The sequence below is a fragment of the Lepidochelys olivacea genome (genome assembly GCF_965140295.1).
Source record: "Lepidochelys olivacea isolate rLepOli2 genome assembly, chromosome: 2".
Classification (NCBI taxonomy): Eukaryota; Metazoa; Chordata; order Testudines; family Cheloniidae; genus Lepidochelys; species Lepidochelys olivacea.
In genome coordinates, this window is record NC_140412.1 from 23,111,280 (window position 1) to 23,129,664 (window position 18,385).

General features: G+C 41.2%; 1 protein-coding gene across 4 annotated transcripts in view; it reads right to left on the minus strand.

Moving 5' to 3' along the window:
* Nucleotides 1–3,864: 3,864 nt before the first annotated feature.
* ZHX2 (zinc fingers and homeoboxes 2) overlaps nucleotides 3,865–18,385 on the minus strand; it is a 115,897-nt gene continuing 101,376 nt past the window's right edge. For all 4 annotated transcript variants that reach the window (XM_084618765.1, XM_084618766.1, XM_084618764.1 and 1 more), the window contains 2 exons: nucleotides 10,452–13,151; nucleotides 3,865–4,998 (listed from right to left, as the gene is read on the minus strand). In XM_084618765.1, coding sequence (XP_084474891.1) covers nucleotides 10,456–12,966 — 2,511 coding nt within the window. In that variant the 5' untranslated portion in view covers nucleotides 12,967–13,151 and the 3' untranslated portion in view covers nucleotides 3,865–4,998; nucleotides 10,452–10,455. The remainder of the gene's footprint in view (nucleotides 4,999–10,451; nucleotides 13,152–18,385) is intronic.

The following is an 18,385-nucleotide window of genomic DNA, read 5'->3' on the forward strand; positions in this document are numbered from 1 at the left end:
ATTTGTGGGGCCACAGATGGGGTGTGCCAGGATCAGGAGGTGTGGAGAGAAGTGCAGACAGAACCTCAGTAAGAGGTTCTGGGGAATCAGAAGAGGGGCTGCAACCTGACACCTCTATGTAGATGTGTGCAAGGGTCTCCCTCTCGCTGGAAAAGGGGAAAGCATTGGGGAAGTCTGTGAATTGTGCCAGGTACCTGCTCATGGCTCCATGAAGGAGCTGTCAGCTGATATCCGCAGTGGGCCACTGGACCAAAGGAAAGCACAGACTGGCCCACTGAGAGTCCTCTCCCTTTTTTGGTGGCAGCAGGTTCTGCCACTTGGTGTCGAGTTGAAAGGTGAGTAGGGAATCAGGCAGGGGACTGCAGGAAGAGAAAGGAGGATCACATGGTTCAGGCAGTCAAATGCCTCCATGGAGATTTTAATTCTATCCCTGCTTTTGCCACAGAGTTCCTACATGATTCTGGGCAAGTCACTTTGACCAAAACTTTTCACAGCTGGGCACCAATTGTGTGTTCCTCATTTTCTGGGTGCCCGACTTGAGATCCTGGGATTTGCTTTGCAGAGTGCTGAGCACTCACAGCTGCAACTGATGTCAATGGGAGTTGTGCTTTGAACATTTAAGTACTATGTAATGCTAAGTACTCTTAAAAATCAGGTTCTACACAACTCAAATTGGGCACCCAAAACTCAAACTTTTGACCTTAATCTCTGTGTCTCAACTCCCCACCTGTGGGATAATACCACGCCCTCACCTCACAAGGGTGTTGTGAAAATAAATTCATTAATACTTCCGAAGCACCAGATCCTAAAATGATGAGTGCCAGAGAAAAGCCCATGAGGAAATTAATAAATCTGCGTAGTAGGGTTTGAATAGTTTGCAGCAAATAAAGTCTAGGGCCACACATTGAGCAGTTAGGGAAAAACAAAATATTGAATAGCTGCTCATTCAGTGAGCACTGTCCATCCTGTGCCCTGAATGAGGTTCTATGGAAAAAATAGCATGTGATGATGTAATTAAAGACTAGATCATAATGTGTATGCACAAGAGGACAGAGTTAAGATTGTACAGGCAACCTGATTTCTGGCATCTCCTAACTTTGTAGTGCTTGACTTGGCGGCCTTAATAATGTTATTTTAATACAGTTAAAGCAGGAGAAGTTTGAGATCCATGGTGTTCATATTCTTTCCATCCTTAAGGCCAGCTTCTCAGTTAGTGTAAATCAGTGTAGCTTCAAAGAAGTCAATGGAGCTACTTCAGTTCACACCAGCTGAGGATCTGGCCCACAAAGCTTTCTATAACCCAAGACTCACCCTGGCTGATGATGATCATCTAAAGTAATAAACAATGGAGAAAGTGTCAGATTTGTGCACCACAGAAGCAAACTTGGACTTTAAGTGAATGACAGACCTTGATGTCAATGAACTCTTTCCATTAGTCTGTAATGAGATGGCCACAGTCCAACATCCCAAATCCAAGCACTCCCTGAAGATTAGTACAGTACATCTGGTATTCTTATTACACGCTGGTATTTATCATCTGACAGAAATGTATTCAGGACTTCATTATGAACTAAACAATTAAAAAAAAAAAGAGCTTGATTGAAGAACCTCCTTTGTAATCTTGTTCAGCCATCCACGTGGGCAGTAAAACAATTTCTTGTGCTGAACTGGGATACGCAAGAAATCCATTTTAAGATAAAAAGGAAACCGAAGCAGTTTTTCCTGTTAAAACCTTAAAAACATAAGAACAGTCATACTGGGTCAGACCAAAGGTTCATCTAGCCCAGTATCCTGTCTTCCGACAGTGGCCAATGCCAGGTGCCCCAGAGGGAATGAACAGAACAGGTAATCATCAAGTGATCCATCTCTTGTCGCCCATTCTCAGTTCCTGACAAGGGGCTAGACACACCATCCTGACCCATCCTGGCTAATAGCCATTGATGGAGCTATCCTCCATGAATTTATCTAGTTCTTTTTTGAACCCTGTTATAGTCTTGGCCTTCACAAAGTTCTCTGGCAAAGAGTTCCGCAGGTTGATTGTACATTGTGTGAAGTTTTTAGAGTTGTTTTTAGAGTTTGACAAGGTACTTTAACCTGCCTGCATCATGCCTATGTTTTGATTAACTGCAGAGGAAAAGAGCCAGCAACCCATCACTGACAACCAACCATGCAACAACAAATTAAAGGACCTAAGACTGCTATTAGTATTTACTATTTGTATTGTTGTAGTATTACACCTGTAGGCATTCTGCACCAAAAAATTAAAAATTCTGTGCACGATATTTTAAAATTCTGCAAATTTTAGTTGTCAAAATAACACTACATCATCACGCCAGTTTCAATTATTCTGGTAATTTATTTCAAAATACCTGTCAGCAAGTATGTCTGTAATAATACAGACACACAAAATTTCCCCCAGGAGTAGAGAGTTAAAGAAACCCCTATGACAACCTAGTTCCTGTTTCTCTGTTTCCTTCCCCCTGCCAGAGCCCAGCTGGGGGGGGGCAGACACCCACAACCCCTCCCCTACAGAGCCCACCTGTGGGCCCTCCACAGCCAATACCCCCAAACCCTCTCCTCCCCAGAGCCCAACCGTGGCCCTCCCCAGCCCAGATACCCATACACTATCCCTCCCCCCAGAGCCCAGCTACGGAGCCCCCCTTTGCCCAGACTCCCCCTGTTTCCCCCCCACCCCCAAGCCCAGGGACCCAAAGGGAGAAACAGCCTGATGCTTGGTCCCAGGCTTGCACAGAGTTTCCTACATGCAGCCCTCTCCTTCCCTCAGGGCATGCTGGGAACTGCAGCTGTCAGGGACCCTCTAGTTCACTCTCCTTCCCCTGAGCCATGTCTTCTATGTGCAAGGTGGGTTCTTCAGAGTCCGGTGGCCCCCAGTGGTGGTTAGAAGCACTGCAGACCATTTCTGTGGGGGAAAGGAAATTCTGCGTGCACAAAATTAATTTCTGCAAAATTCTGCATTGCGCAGTAGCACAGAATTTCCCCAGGAGTATAGTATGTAGGAGCTCCAGTCACAGATCCCAACCCCAATGTGCTAGGTGCTATACAAAAAAGATGGTCCTTTAATTCCCTAAAATGGCCCTAAAATTCCTACTGAAATCAATGGGAACATGGCTGGTTAAAAGAAAAGTAGATCTAGCCTGAAAATCTTGTCTGCAAACACAACAGAAGAAATCAAATTTCAGTTTGAAACTCCCAAGTAGTTATTATCAAGCAGTGCAAAATGGCAGTTAAAAGTATCATTGTCCTCTCAAATAAACAAAGCCATAAGCCGTGGCAACTAATTTTGGTTACAATTTCCAACTTGTAGAAGAGAGCTCTCTGAAATGCATCTCGAGCATTCCATTGCTGCAGTATCTATGGGCCCATAAATCCCCACTGGAGTCAATGTAAATTTTCCCATTGACTGCAAGGGAAGCAGGCTCTAAGCAAAGGTGCTGTATAAAGACTAGACTGCAATTTTTACTCTCACATTAGTGAATTTACACATGCAATTAGACCCATTCAGCTCAATGGGATTGCTCATGTGAGCAAGTGCTCACCACCAGAAGAGTAAGGATTGCACAAACTAGCCTTAAGTAAACAGAGGGAAAATGGAAGTTAATTCCCAAACCAACCATCCCTTTCAACAATGAACTAAACAACCTTTTTATAAGAAAGCTAGCTCGAAGTGGCTCCATTTTAAATCTCAGCCACTCCAGTGCCACCCAGGTGGCTAGTAAAAGCCACTCTTAGCGATGACTAGTCATGACCAATAAGGTATTTAGCTCTCATCCACAGCGCAGAGATTTTAAATTAAATTAAAAAAAAAAAAGGAGGAAAAGGTTACAAAAAACTTTCAGTCTTTGTTTTATTGAATTACAACAAATGAGCAACAGGTTAGAAAAGTTGATTTTATTCCAATTCCCTAGAATTATATTTGTGCAGTGTACTGAAATATGGGTAAGTCTCCAAAAGACAACTAGTCAGATTGCAACATTTTCACCAGATATCTCTCATGCGTGCTGGCTCACTCTAAAATAAAAAGGTTAGGGTTATTTGAAAAAAGTGCACGTGGGGGATCTAGGACTGATCTAACAATTTAGTGGCAAGGGTTAAAGGAAATGTATGTTGTACACTACAACATCTAAAGCTGAAGGGCAGAAAAAAAATATAGTCCATCTTTGTACCAACTAAGGAAATATGAACAAGTTCATTTATGAAGAATCTTCATTTCCCCATTGTCACCCCTTTTTGGGGTTGTAATGCATGTAAAAAAAAAAAAAAAGATGCTCAAATATGACAGAGGCATGCTGTTAAGGTCTGCAGAGGTCTGTGGCTCCAGTTGGTATTTGATGGTTGGGCAAGAGAGAGATACAGTAGTTGGAAAGGAGATTTGCCCCTCCATTGCACAGAAATGTGGAGAGTTAAATAATAGCAGGTAGTTTGTTTTTATTTTTAAAGAAAGCTGAACAAGCAACACCACAAACCCCTTGATGCATTCGGTGGGCTGAAATGTAAACCATGATTGGGGTGAAAATCCAGGATTTGCTACTGATGCAACACATTGAAAAGATTTCAAATTTTTAATATTTTAAAACCGAAGCAGATATAGTGGTTACTACTAATTCTAAAAACAAAAAACCCCCAAACCTTGCAACGGTATGATCTGAAAAAGTAACTTGCACCAATTAAAAAGGTAACAAAATTCCCACTTTGTACAAATCAGTTCCAGCAGAGGAAGAGGGTGAGAGGAAGGGAAGCTAAGGAGAAAACTATGTACAAGGACCCTTTCTTCTTTAATGCGGTAGTGGGATTTTGGCACTATGAACAATTCCATATCAATGCTCCACGATATTTCTCACTGTGCCTCTGCAAGCGTGGTTGGACTCAGAGTTGCAACTCATTGGTTATCTTGTCCCAAGCAGGAAAATAGACGGTTATCCTGTTTTCAGAGACAGTTTTCCCCCTTGATTATCACGACAGCACGACTGATTGGCATCCCTACAAAAATTAAAAATATTTTATTTTTTAATAAATGATGAGCACACATTTGCACTGTCAATGTACCTCTTCACATTTATAGTGCTATTATATTTTACATTAACTGTACTTTGAGGCCTTCCCAATAGCGTGCCAGAGTTTTTCAATTTACAGAGCATTTAATTGATACTTCCCCATACAGATTTCTAATGCTAACATAAAATAGGCCTGATTCTTCACTGAATCTGATGATTTAGCAGGGTCTGATTCTTCACTGCCTTGTACCTTGTGAAGTCACTGACGCTTCTATGAAGTGATTATAATACGCTATTGTTCTGAACAGATGTCAATGATTATACAAAGTGCAAGGTAATGAAGAATCAGGCCTTTCTATGTCACATAGTTTCAGGGCTACCCACTCTTGATAGCTTTCTTGTGGTTTATTGGCCCTAATGCCTCATGAGTAAAGGACTCTTCTTGAAGCAGGGATTTAACAAACCCCTCAACAAACTAAAAGACACCACCGAGTTCTCATGGCATTTCGGGTGGGGATGTACTGGACCAATTTACGATGAGGTTATTACAGTAGAGATCTGTTTTGAAATATGAAAATTAGTGAAGTGTTGAGTCTGGGTGAAAGTGCAAACATCAGTTTACTCTGAAGTGGAGTCTAGTAGTGACAGATAGGCAGATCCGGTACAGTTTTCAAAACCCATCATACACCATTGTGCTAAAGCATGTTTAAAAACTTTGTGCTAGTCATTCATTCCAGACCTTTTGTTAATATTGCCAATTAGTCTGATATTTTCTGAGAGCACCATTCATCATTCAGGACGCAGAGCAAACCAGTCGGTTAGTGTGAAATGGTGCACACACACAGGCGGTAAAAAAATTCCCAGGCTCTGCTGTCTTTGCTCAGCAAAACTCACATTGAAATCAATGGGAATTTGCAATTGTTGTATCAGGCTGAGTTGTTTAATCTATTTAGAGATTTACACCTTGCTCCTAAGAGGCCCTGAGCACCAAAAGCCCCACTGAGTTCAGTGGGAGTTGTAAGTGCTCAGCATCTCAGGATCAAACCCACAGGCCATTCTAGACCATTTTGGGTTCATCCAGCCCCTGCTGAGGTCAGTGGCAAAACTTGTATTGGCTTTAGTGGGAACAGGATCAAGCACTCGGGGCGCAACCCTGCCGTCCTTATTCCAACACGCAAAGACATCAATGGTGCCAGTGGCAGATGCCTTTTAGGATATAGCCCTAAATCCCTAAAGAAATGAGAACTTGAATGAAAAGGGAGGGAAACCCCAATATTGCAACTATCCTTTTACCAAACCAAACACCCAGCTAGGGCCGGGCCAGGTTATGTGACAGGCTGAGTGTGCTCAACTCTCATTGAAGTCAAAGGAAGTTGAGGGCACCAGCAGGCACCATGCAGCACAGGGGCTGAATGCACAGAGTGATGTGTACATTTGGCAATCAGTGAGTCGGAAACTTCTTTGTTAAGCACTTCCCAGGTTGCCTTTGGTAAATCTCTGCAAAGCACCACTCTGTGCCTGACTCACTTGCAAGCAAGGAACATCCTGTACCACCTCTGCAGTGAGGTAGTGGAGAAGACTGTGGTGGAGATACGGACTGCCTAGAACAAAGAGGGCACACAGAAGTGTTTCAGCAGCTCAGGAATAAGATTCTCATAGGCAGTGGTAACAACTCTAAACAGGAAGCTCATGCAACTGTCAGAAAAAGGAAAAAAACACTTCTTTGTACTGGTGGTCTTTGAAAGTAAAAAGCCCTGCTTCGGAGAGACACTGGTCTTGGGAGCGCCCAGTGGGAGACAGCGGCATGAAGAAAACCAGCAGTAATTACTAACCTTGCTGGCATTATCTGTTCCCACTCTCATGCCACCCCATATTTGTGTTGTATTTAATTTAGGACCAAATTCCGCTGGTCTTACTAACACAAATTGTAAACTGGGAATAATTCCACGGAGGTCAATATAAAAATGGTGCAGATCAGATCAGAATCAGGCCCATTGACATCATTGTGAGTAGGATTTAGGGTCTCATTTGGGGCAGAGCATCTTCAAAATCATTGTCTTCAATGCACCTTGCAGAAGGCACTCAGCACCTGGCAGGAGTGAATTCTTAGCCCTTAAACTGTAAGCTCCTTAAGGGCACAGGTCTTGTGATCCTATGTTATATGACTTAATAATACAGCTTTTTATATTCTATGGGTGGAATTTTCAAAATCATTCAGTTTTGACCAAACTCCATTCCCACTAAAATCGGACAGTGGTAAAACTCCCATTGACTTCACTGGGAGTACAGTTTGGGGAATGCTGAATGCTTCTGAAAATCTCGTTCTCTTTCGTTCTCTAAAGAAACATGTTCACTATATAAATAGCTACTAATAATTTAAGGACCTACCAAAATTACATTTATCCATTAAGAATAACCTAAGAAATTTGTGAAATTTTTATCAAGTTTTAGGGAAATTTGACATGAACTCTGCAACAACTGAAGTATCAAAAATGAATGCTGAAAACATTTAAAGTAATACCTAGGAGTGGATTTCTAAAATGCTATTGTTAAATTAACATTAAAAAAACCCACTCATTTTCAGTTGACGTGCTGGGTATGAAAAAAAGCACTGAGATTATGGAATCTTATTTAATTTTTGTAGGTTTCAAAGTTCATAAACACTACTCAGTCCTAAATGTAAGTTTTCAATTTAATTGCATCTAATCACATTAGGAAAAGAAGGTATTGCATTATTTAAGCAATGATCAATCAGTAATTAGACATCTATTATTAATTATTATTATTATTATTAATTCCCCTCCCAGTCAATCCTTTAGTTAAATTCCAGTTTGGATAGTAATATCCTGCTTAGCAAGAATCCTCCTCCGTTTTCACTAGATACAGTATTAATAGTCACTTTCTGTTTTAAACTGATGTATAGTGCTGGTGTGGGATGTCGGAAGGGCATATTTTGAGTAGGGAAAATCCAGGGTATTTCCAGTGACTTTAATTGAGTTACTGTGGGCTTTCACTGCTTTAAACTGAGAAAAGAATCTGGTCCAACATTAGGTAGGTTAGGACCAAAATTTAGGTTTAGTTTTTAATAAAATAAGTTGTACAAAACCTGCTATGAAGAGGGGTCAAAGATTTAAAAAAAAAATGAAGAAAATTAGAACAATCTGTCTTGTGGAAAAAATGAACAATTATTTTCTTTTCCTCCCAATTTGAAATCATTCATAATGTTTTTGGCAGATGAGGTGAATATTCCACTGTGTCTCTGTGTGCGCTTCCAGGAGCTTGCAATGATATTTCAGGGGTTGCCAGAGCCAGAAGAGTACAAGCAGCGCATTACTTTTAGGCAAACATACCAATAAATAGTGGCAAGCATGTCAGAAGAATGTCACATTCTGCCACTAGAGGGCACGGGCTCACATTGAGTACTGAAGTGATAAATTTGTATGAAGGAAAACAAAATACCTGTAGATAAAGGCTTCAGGCTTTTATCCAGCACTAGGGCCAATGTGCTAAGAAATGAATATATTAACAGAGGATAAAGTCTTCATTTCTTGAACAATCTAATAGGTGAAAGTGCTATTAACCCAAACCAGTATAAGATGGAATCACTCTTCCTTAAAATGTACTTTTATTTTTCTAGCCTTTATATGAAAATTCCCTGTCAAAAAGATAAACTAGTTGAAATTTAATTGATGTTAAAATGTTTTATATTTTAAAAAAGTCTCTGAACACATCCCAGTAAGAATGTCTCTGCATGCAAAAGTTGTTGCAATGGTGTACCAGTGTTACCAGCACGACTGTTAAATAATCTCTCTCAGAACAAGTCTAAGCATCAATTAATCCTATATTGCTGCACTGGTAGCGTGCACTAAAAGTACAGGCAACTGCACCTGCACTGTTGCAATTAGTTCTTCCAGCACAGTCCCACAATGCACCTGTAGCCCCATCAGTGACCACTCGATGCAATATGCATCATCTGCTGTGCTCAGAATCATTTTCTTGCTTTAAGCTACTGCAACTTCTGAAAATTTAATGCACGATTTTTTTTTAATATGGTGCATTGCATGCAATCTCCATGGCCTTTTTAGTTAATTTAGTTAATGATAGTACGATTTTTTAAACTATTTTCAAAATGGTTGATTGCTACATCTTCAGATTATCACCAAGGGGTGACGTGCCGGCAACTTTTGGAAATATGCTTCATGTAGACATGCTGAAGATTTTGCTCTAAGCCAGGATGGGTAGCTTACAGTGGTTCAGTTCTACTGAACAGTACAATTTTCTAGTGTAGTCAGGGCTAAGTGTCAGTCATAGCTTTGAATTTTCTGGGTTTTCTATTTGCGTGTGTTTTGCATTTATTGTAGTTCAAAGGAAAATTGTTGTTAATTTGAAAACCAGGTATTATTTAACAATAAATTTCTAATACATACATGCTACTTTATTTATCTCATGGATTAAGGAGAGGATAAGTTTAAGGAGGGAGACTTCATGTAACAGATTCTGATCTCAATTACACTAGGGTAAATCTGGAGTAACTTCAATGAATTCAAGAAGTCATTGAAGTCCAATGAAGTTAATGGAGTTATTCCAGATTTACATTTGTATAACTGAGATCAGAAACTGGTTCCAAGTCTTCAAACCACACTTCCTTTTACACTTTGAGAGATCTTAAAATTAGAAATCTTCTTAGCAAAGCTCCTGCAGTTCACTTTTACAGTGAAGCTCTTGTGAAGAAAAGCTGCTAACCCACATGCAGGCCTCGGACTGGAGTAATTCTTGGGCTTCTAGAATATAGTGTGCCTGCCCCATGTCCCTGTGTGTTTAACATTAGAAAGGTCCCCTCATCTGCAGGGGGAAGAGAGCTCATTTGCACAAGCCATTTCTGTTCCCACTTGGCTCAACATTTTGTTACTTGCTGTTGCAAGTAACAAAAGAATGTTTTTGAACTGGGCCCAGGCATCAGCTCGACCTCTTCTCTGAGCCGGGCAGACCGCTGCTGAGCCAAGATCCATGCTGACCTGTTGCAAAAATAGTCACGGCCTCTATTCACTGGAGATCATCATTATGTGAGCAACATGGACATTAGTAACTATGGTTACCTACTTTTTCTTTGTATGGCTTCATCAGCATGCTTTATATCAGGCTCTAAAGAGGTTATGGGAGGTCAATTAAAGGCAGAGTGTTTCAGCATAATGAGTTATTCCGAGCATCCTCTCTTATCCAGTACATGACAAACACCAAAAACACAACAAACAAAGAAAATGTTCCCAATCCCTCCCATATTTAATCTACAGAAGACAGGACAGCCTCCCTTGTGCTCAGAAATCCAGTAAACACACAGCATGCATCAGGAATGCACTCCTGGGATTTAAATTAAAAGGCACTATTGACACTTGTCAGGACTAAGGCTAGGTCAGACTAACAGGGCAGTGGTAGCGTTACCTGTCTAAATATGGGAATTGTCTCCAGATACACTTTCCGAATCAAAATCTGCTAACTCAGCTTGGCCTTCAGGTGCAGTTTGACTCCAGCTGTCTGTACAGTCCGAGACAGCATCATCATCCCCTACTGTCACCTCCACCCAGTTCACATCGCCAGTGTCCTCATTTTCCTCACTACCATGGCCGTCTTGGCTGTTGCATTCCAATCTGTCCTCAGTTTGATTCCCTAACAAAGAGTCTTTTGGTGGATCATAGTCTCTGGTTGACCTCATGACTAGTTTGCCCACATTCTCTTCGTTCAGCTTTTTATGCTCCTGGTAGTGCTGCCGAGACACCTGATTGCTGTTCTTTGGACTTTCATTTTGTTTTGATCCCTTTTTCTGGTTTTGCTCATTATGACCATCAACAATATACTGCTGTTGGTATCGGTCAATCCATTTTAATGTCCCAGTTCTTAGGGAGGATCTATTCTCCTTAAACCAGCGGACTATTTCAGTTCTAGTGAGCCCAGTTTGAGCTGCTAACTGGTCATACTCCTGGGGTGATGGCCACTGGGTTCTTGCAAATGTGCTCTTCAGCAGGTGAATCTGCTCTTGGGTTTTTTTGTTAAATGCTATGGAGGATTCGGATCCGGACAAAGAACTGGGTAGCTGGGAGCTGTTCAGCAGCTCAGACTGGCTTATTGTACCATTATGGAGTCCCTGATCCTTATTTTTTTTGTTGGATCCCATAGAGTCCAAGACAGCTTGTTCCATGCTATCCCTTAGCTTTCTCCTCTCAGAGAACCAGGAATCAACCTCTCTTCTACTCAGCTTGGTTTCCACCCTAAGCCTGTCCAATTCTCCTTGGGTTGGAAAAGAGCTTCTAAGAAAACTTTCTTCAAGAATCCTAAGCTGCTCTTGTGTTTTCTCTTTGAACCTCTGGGGTGTGAAATCTGCGTATGTGTGGTATGTACGCCCGTGCCGCGCAGCTGCAATGGCTAACTGATCTTTTGCTATAGATTCACTAGTGATGTGAACAATGCCCCTTTGACTTCTGTATCTGTGATCACTGAACCACTTCTTGATCTCGCTTCTGGAGAGACCGGTTACTTCTATTAGCCTGTAGACTTCTGCATCGTCAGGAAATTGGCTCATGATAAAACTAGCCTTTAGTTCTGCTATCTGTTCCTTGGTCTTTTTTCGGTCATTTGTTGGCGTCAATGGTGCAGCATTCAGCTTGGGTGAGACCTCAGGCACATGAACTACGTGTGGACGCTTGACTTCTGGGGCACCCGATAAGGTCTGTATTGTCCGTTTCTGTCCGTGATTAGCAGCTACAGCAAGTGTAATCGGTGAGCAAGAAACTGTTGATCCATTTGACACTTGAGTCAAAACCAGGCCAGTCTGGCCGAGTATCTGGCAAGGCAAAGCTGTTTGGATAATTGGCTGTGGCATTTTTGCAGCTGTCAGATGAGCTGGCAGGACAGTGATGGTTTGGGGTACTGACTGGATGGTTCCATTAAACATCTTCTTTCTTGCCTCTTCTACCTCTTCTGGAGACCAACTTATTCCATGCTTCAAACGCTGGGTAGCAAACCAGATTCGGATTTGCTCCTCTGGATGTTTTGATGCTGCTGTCAACCATGACAGCTCTGCTTGGGTTGGGTAAGGAAATTTATTAAAGGAGTTGATCATGGTTGCATTAGTGTCCAGTGCACAATTGTATTTGGTACTGTTCAGAGGGACCGGGACCTTGGGGACAAGGTTGATATTTGGTGGCAGCTGTACAGAGGGCATAACATGAGCCAATACATCATGAAGAAGGTCAGCTCCATTGATACAAGCAATAGATTCAGTGGTTTCTGTAATGACACGGGGGAGTGTCCCCTCCACATGGTTTTCCATACCTCCCTCTTCTGTCTTTTTGGGACCCCTCTTGGTTTCCACTTTAGGCTTTCCCTGTTTCATGATTGGGGTTTTACTTACATTGATCTCACCATGAACGGCTTCATCACACTCTGCATTTTCTAATCCACTGTTTGTGACAGTGACAACATTATTCGTTGTCTCAATGGATTGCTCTAACACAGTCTGATTATTGCGTTTGATTAATTTCAGTTTAAAATTATTCTCTCCCGGGTGATATTTTGTGTTGTGATCAGATAAGGAATCATATTTTTTGGTTGTAAAGTTACATTCAGCACACACGTAGAGAGGGTTGAGGATTACGTTTGGGTGCTGTGTGTCAACATGCTCCGTAAATTCATTTAGGTTTTGCGTTGAATAAGGACAGTATTTACATTCATAACCACCTTGGGGTTTCTTGGATTGATTCTCAACTGGGGCTTTCCCATCCACCATTTCACATTCTTTTATAGAGCTTTCTGTATCAGCAGCCCAGCAATCTTTAGAATCTTGCTGGGGTGTGCCAGCACCCCTTTCTTTTAAGGCTTCTCCGTCCTCAGGAACAGCCTGCTCCATTAGTTCAGGTGTTCGCAGCATACATGGAGTTGTTGACTTTCTTTTGCTAGCCATAGCACCTATTATGATGTGCAACTGTTTCAGACGGTGACTCTCTTTTGGGGGAACAAACCCAAAGAAGCTCCCTCTAATGGCTCTGATTTTCCTTGAATGTTATGGCCTGGTATGTTTCCAAAAGAGTTTAAGTGCCATCTGTGATCGTCAGCTCCAACCCCCAAACATACTGGGCTGCATTATACCTGCAAAACAAAACACACACACACACACACACACACGATTAGATTCTTATTTATAATGCATTTTAAAAAAAAAAAGTCAGCCCCCAAGACATGTGCATCTAGGATTCAATCCTGGATAATGCTGAGCACCCTCTTTTCCTTATACTAGATAGACGGATGTGAAACCACTGTTTGCTTCACATGTCACAAGGCATGAGAGCATCTAATATTCTTTTCCCAATGAATTCAGGGGCAGGATCAGGCCGACAAAGGACAAAAGGAATGAACACCCCAGAATGAAAAATTCATTAAAGGTAGAAAATGGCACTGGAACAGAAGTCAAGATGATCAGACATAATGTTTAAGACCCATTACAGAGCCAACACATTTAGTTGGGCAAGGGAGAAGATACACAGTATTTATACACGTATCTTTCTTTAGAAGCAGCAGCTTCTATTACCATTATTTTTAAGTCTACAATTTTAAAACTGAGTATGTTTTATATGAAACTTCATTACGCCCCACGGTGGCTTGCATAGTAAATATATGGCTACTGAATGAGCGTGGTTACTAATCCAGGGTGATTTCTAAACAAAGATATATGGTGGTCTCACTTGTGTTAGTACATGCAGAATGGAAAGACTGAGAGTTAGGGCAAAGCAAATATTTATTATACACAGCCACTCAATTTCAAAGCGCTACATTTTGATTTAGAATAGGTTAAAATAGATGGCAAATTGCTGCATCAGCCCTTTGTGAAGATCTACAAGTTACAGCTATATAAATAAAGTTTCCTTAAAGAACACTTTTCACTGAAAATCGATAAAAATGACTGAGGAAAATTTCTAGAAGGCCATTTCTCTCTCTCTCTCACACACACACCCCCACCCACCCACCCTTACTGTACTTTGTTCCTGCTGGTGTTATGATCAAACTATAAGTTATATACTGAATTTTCTGAAGGATTTCCTTAGCTCTGTTTAACTGTTTCAGGGGTTGGATTCACATGATGTAGGAATTTGAAGTCCTTTTTGATTTGATTTGATGTTCTGCATGGATTTCTTCTTAAGTTAATGTTTTATTTCTTTAAAGAACATGACATCAACACCAGTCAGTAGAATAGCAAACAAGAACAAAATGACACAAGCTGTATTATGAACTCTCTGCGCCGACAAAGGGAATGGAATTTAAGTGTCACAACAACTTAATGTACCTTAAACAAAATATTGATGTCAGTGTAAATTTCACTTGTAAGTAAATGGAAGAGTTAAAGAGACATAGATGTTGGATCATATTAAAGAAGTTCTGTATTAAAATCACAAATGAGTTTGATTCCCCATAGTTTAAATTCCAGGGTATTACTAATTAAGAGGCCTCTTGGTTTTTGGTACTGTTTCTCTCCCTCTATGTGTGAAACTTGCAAGCTGCTAATTGTGTTAGTACATTCTAAGACAGAGTCTGTTCTCAAAGCAATCCTTTGTAACAACAACTACTCACACACACACAGAGAGAGACTCAAAGCAATACTCTGTAACAACAGAAACAGCACCCAGAGACTCCCCACCCTTTTGTTGCTTTCATCTTGCTTTGTTAACAATTGTGATTAAAATAGAGATAGAGGATGTATGTGGATGGATGCTTGGTGTGGATAATAACTGAATGATCAGGGAGGTGCCAGCCTAAGAATGCAGTGTGCATCGGCTGAAGAAGGCGTCAAGTGGAAATAACCAGAGGACTCCCGGAGGGCAGACTGGAATCCACCCAACAGCTTCAAGAATGGGAGAACCAAAGAACAAGATAACATCTGGCAGCACGGAGCCATCAGGAATGTGCCATCTGCTGATTGATTCAGCAACAGCACAATGAAGCAATTCCCATAGACTGGCATAGGAAGAAATTCCTATAAAAATGGACTCTAGAAAGTGAGAACTTTGGGGTCTGATTCTGCAAACCAACTTCCAGGAGCATCAGATGAGCATGTGACAAGGCCCTGCTCCCTCCGCATGTCCAGGCCACCTGGCCAGTGGCTTGGCATGAGCAACTCTAAGGCTGGTAACTATGATAACAACCTTGCAGAACCTGTGTGTGTGTGTGTGTGTGTGTGTGAGTGTGTGAATGAATGTGAGAATAAATATGAAATTGAATGGGATGTTATAGCTATAACTAACTGCTTACTATGATTCTTTCTGTATTCACAATAAATGTGGCATTTTGCCTTTTCCCCTTTAATAAGATCCTGCTGGTTTTTATTTTATTGGTATAACAGAGACCTTCTGAAAATATCTGTTTCTCGGTAATAATGGCAGATTTTTCAGAGATGCTGAGAATCTGATGTTCCCATTGAAGTTAGATGGAGCTATAGATGCTCAGTACTGCTGGAAACCAGGTCAAACTCAAAAAAGGTCAAATTCTTCTCTTGGTTACACAGGTATAAACCCAAAATAACTGCATCCATGGGCTTCAACGCCAATGGATTTAACTGTCTGGTTCAAACTCAGGTAATGCTACTTCAGAAATAGGCTTTAAAAATCTTGTAAATGCTGTTCACATTTCCAATGGCTCAGGTCCTGAAAGTGCATCTCACTCAGGTGCAGAGGCATTTCTCTAATTCACAATCAAACCTGGATTTGGTTCACTTTGGGATCACTCAAGAGCTCAAGGTAGTGCAGAATGTCACTGCCCACTTGGTGTGTGGTGCATCAGGCAGAAGCACATAACACCAGAGAACTGCTTCCCTGTAAATTGCTGGGTGGAGCTCAAGGTGCTGGTTTTAAGCTATAAAACACTGAATGATTTGGGACCCCGTTGACTGATCCCTCTCCTTATGCCATGTTCCCAGCGATCAGCAAAGACATGCACTTGAACTGACACCTCTTACTGACAGGACGTTTTCTTTGATGGGTCCTTAACTCCAATTTGCTTCCTTCCTTGATCTGTCAGAGCCTGGATTTTGTAAACTGCTGTGCATGCTGCAGAACTAATCTTTACTAAAAGGTAGCCAGGGTTCATAGATGGAGGAGCTGGATATGGAAGGGGACTTATGGAATGAGTAGGTAGAGGGCCTTTATTTTTGTAAGGGGACTATTAATTGGAGAATTTATGGATCAAGGTACTATATGGAAATAAATTTAAATTTTTCTAATTGCCTGTTTTTGAATGCTGGGAGGAATCCAGAGCCTAGCAGAGACATCGGAGGAATCTAAATTAAATAATGATATAACATTCAATGGCAGTTTTAACTGGATACACTGTTTTCCTGTCCAGGGTTACCGTGCACTATTAAACAGATACGGCATCCCAGCCCAAAACGTGCCTGCATTTCAATGGTGGGTGAAGCGATTACCTAGATTTCACAGTGTGGAGCACCTGGGCACGAACGGCTCTCACTAAATGTGAGTTGTTAAAATGATACAGCTAAAGTGTGGAGGAGAACACAGCTGAAGATGCTGTTTGTTATATAATAGACGTCTCAGCATAGATCCATGCTGTCTTGGTCATAGTCAGCTTCCTCTCATCACCTTTTATTAGTATGGACAGCTCTGTTCTACGTACTAACAGAGACTATGCCTTGGCATGCTGGGGAGGTATGCTAATACATATTGGCCCCAGTTCAGCAAAGCACTGATGGATGTGTTTAATGTTAAGCACATGGTTAAGTCCCATTGGGACTCAACGGGAATTAAGCACATCTTTAGGTGCTTCAATGAATAGGGATGGGACTGTTTCATGTGCCTCAGATTAAGCATATGCTGAAATGCTTTGTTGAATCAGGGCTATTATGTTCCATATTCCTCTGACCTGACAGCACCGATATTGTACACCAGAAAGGATAGTGCTGTCCAAAGCCTTGCAGAGTCTGATGCGATACATCGGGGTACTGTACACATTTGGATTGACTCAAACAAGATTTCTCTTTTTATTTGAAGAGTTCACATGAGGGGGCAGAATTCAGGTTGCCTAACTGTCTTGTGCATTATGATACAGACTTTAATTACATGGTCACATACCACTTTTACTGCAGGCCCCTGTCTCCACTGAGCGTCACTAGTAGAAACAGTTGTTTTCTGGAAGTAAAAAGGGCTCATGTATTTTCACCACCATTGTGGCTAAATCTACTCAGAGCTGGGTTAGATGCTGCAGCGGTGAAATCTTTTGCTACTACTGGTGGTAGTAGAGCTGGTGCTGGGAAATTGTTAGAGAAGTGCTGGGGGATGCAAGGCCATCCATCCTTATCCCCCCCTCCATATGGGACAGATTATTCCATCAAAAAGAACAAATTCAAATTTGCCCATAGAAGAAACTCATTTTTATACTGCAGTGAGCACAGTCAGTTTATTAATAGATTATAAAGTCAGAAGGGACCAATTTGATCTAGTCTGATCTGTTGCATAACGGGCCATAGAATTTCCCTGAAGTAATTCCTCTTACATGTTTCAGTTTCCATAACATGGCAAAATCCAGAAATCACCCAATGAAATACAACTGCAGAAACATTTTATAATTATTTCTAAGTTTCCACTATTCTTGTTCTAAAATAAAGATTAAAAGAGAGAGAAACAGAGAGAAACAGAGAGAGACAGACAGACAAAGAGGCCACTTTGGTTTCTAGTCATCTCCCTTTCTCATTTTGCACTTCACTACTTTTAAATAATAATACCACCTCATTCTTCAGCCACAGAGCTCAAAGTGCATTACCCTGGCATTATCATTATCCCCATTTTACAGGTGCCAAAACTGAGGCACAGAAAGGTGAAGTGACTTTCCCAAGGTCCCTGAGCAGGCCAGTGGCAGAGACAGGAGTGCAATTCCCAGTCTAGTGCTCTATCAACTAGGCAACAGTGCCTCCCTAAGAACATGTTTTATTTTATTTTGTTTTTGTTTTATTTTCTCTAAAAGAACCATGTGGTAAAATCAGCAAAAGAAAGAGAATCAAAGAGGCATCAAAGCCAAAACAAGACTTATTGAGTGTGTGCATATGAGGATGCTCAGACAGAGTGAAGGAGCCGAGATACCACGATGGGTACGTTATAAATAGCTACATGGACAGATGGATAGATAGATGTAGAAGAAAGCAAGACACTGTTCCAGTTAAGATTGTGATTAAGGCTAAAAATTGTACAAGGCTCCACTTGGGCACGATCTCGAACAGCTCTTACGCAGAACAATGTGGAAGGACTTTTTTTTTCCCATTTAACCTACGGTTTGTAAATTTCTTTTTAAGAATTAGTTTTTCTGCTCAAAAAAATTATGACCCT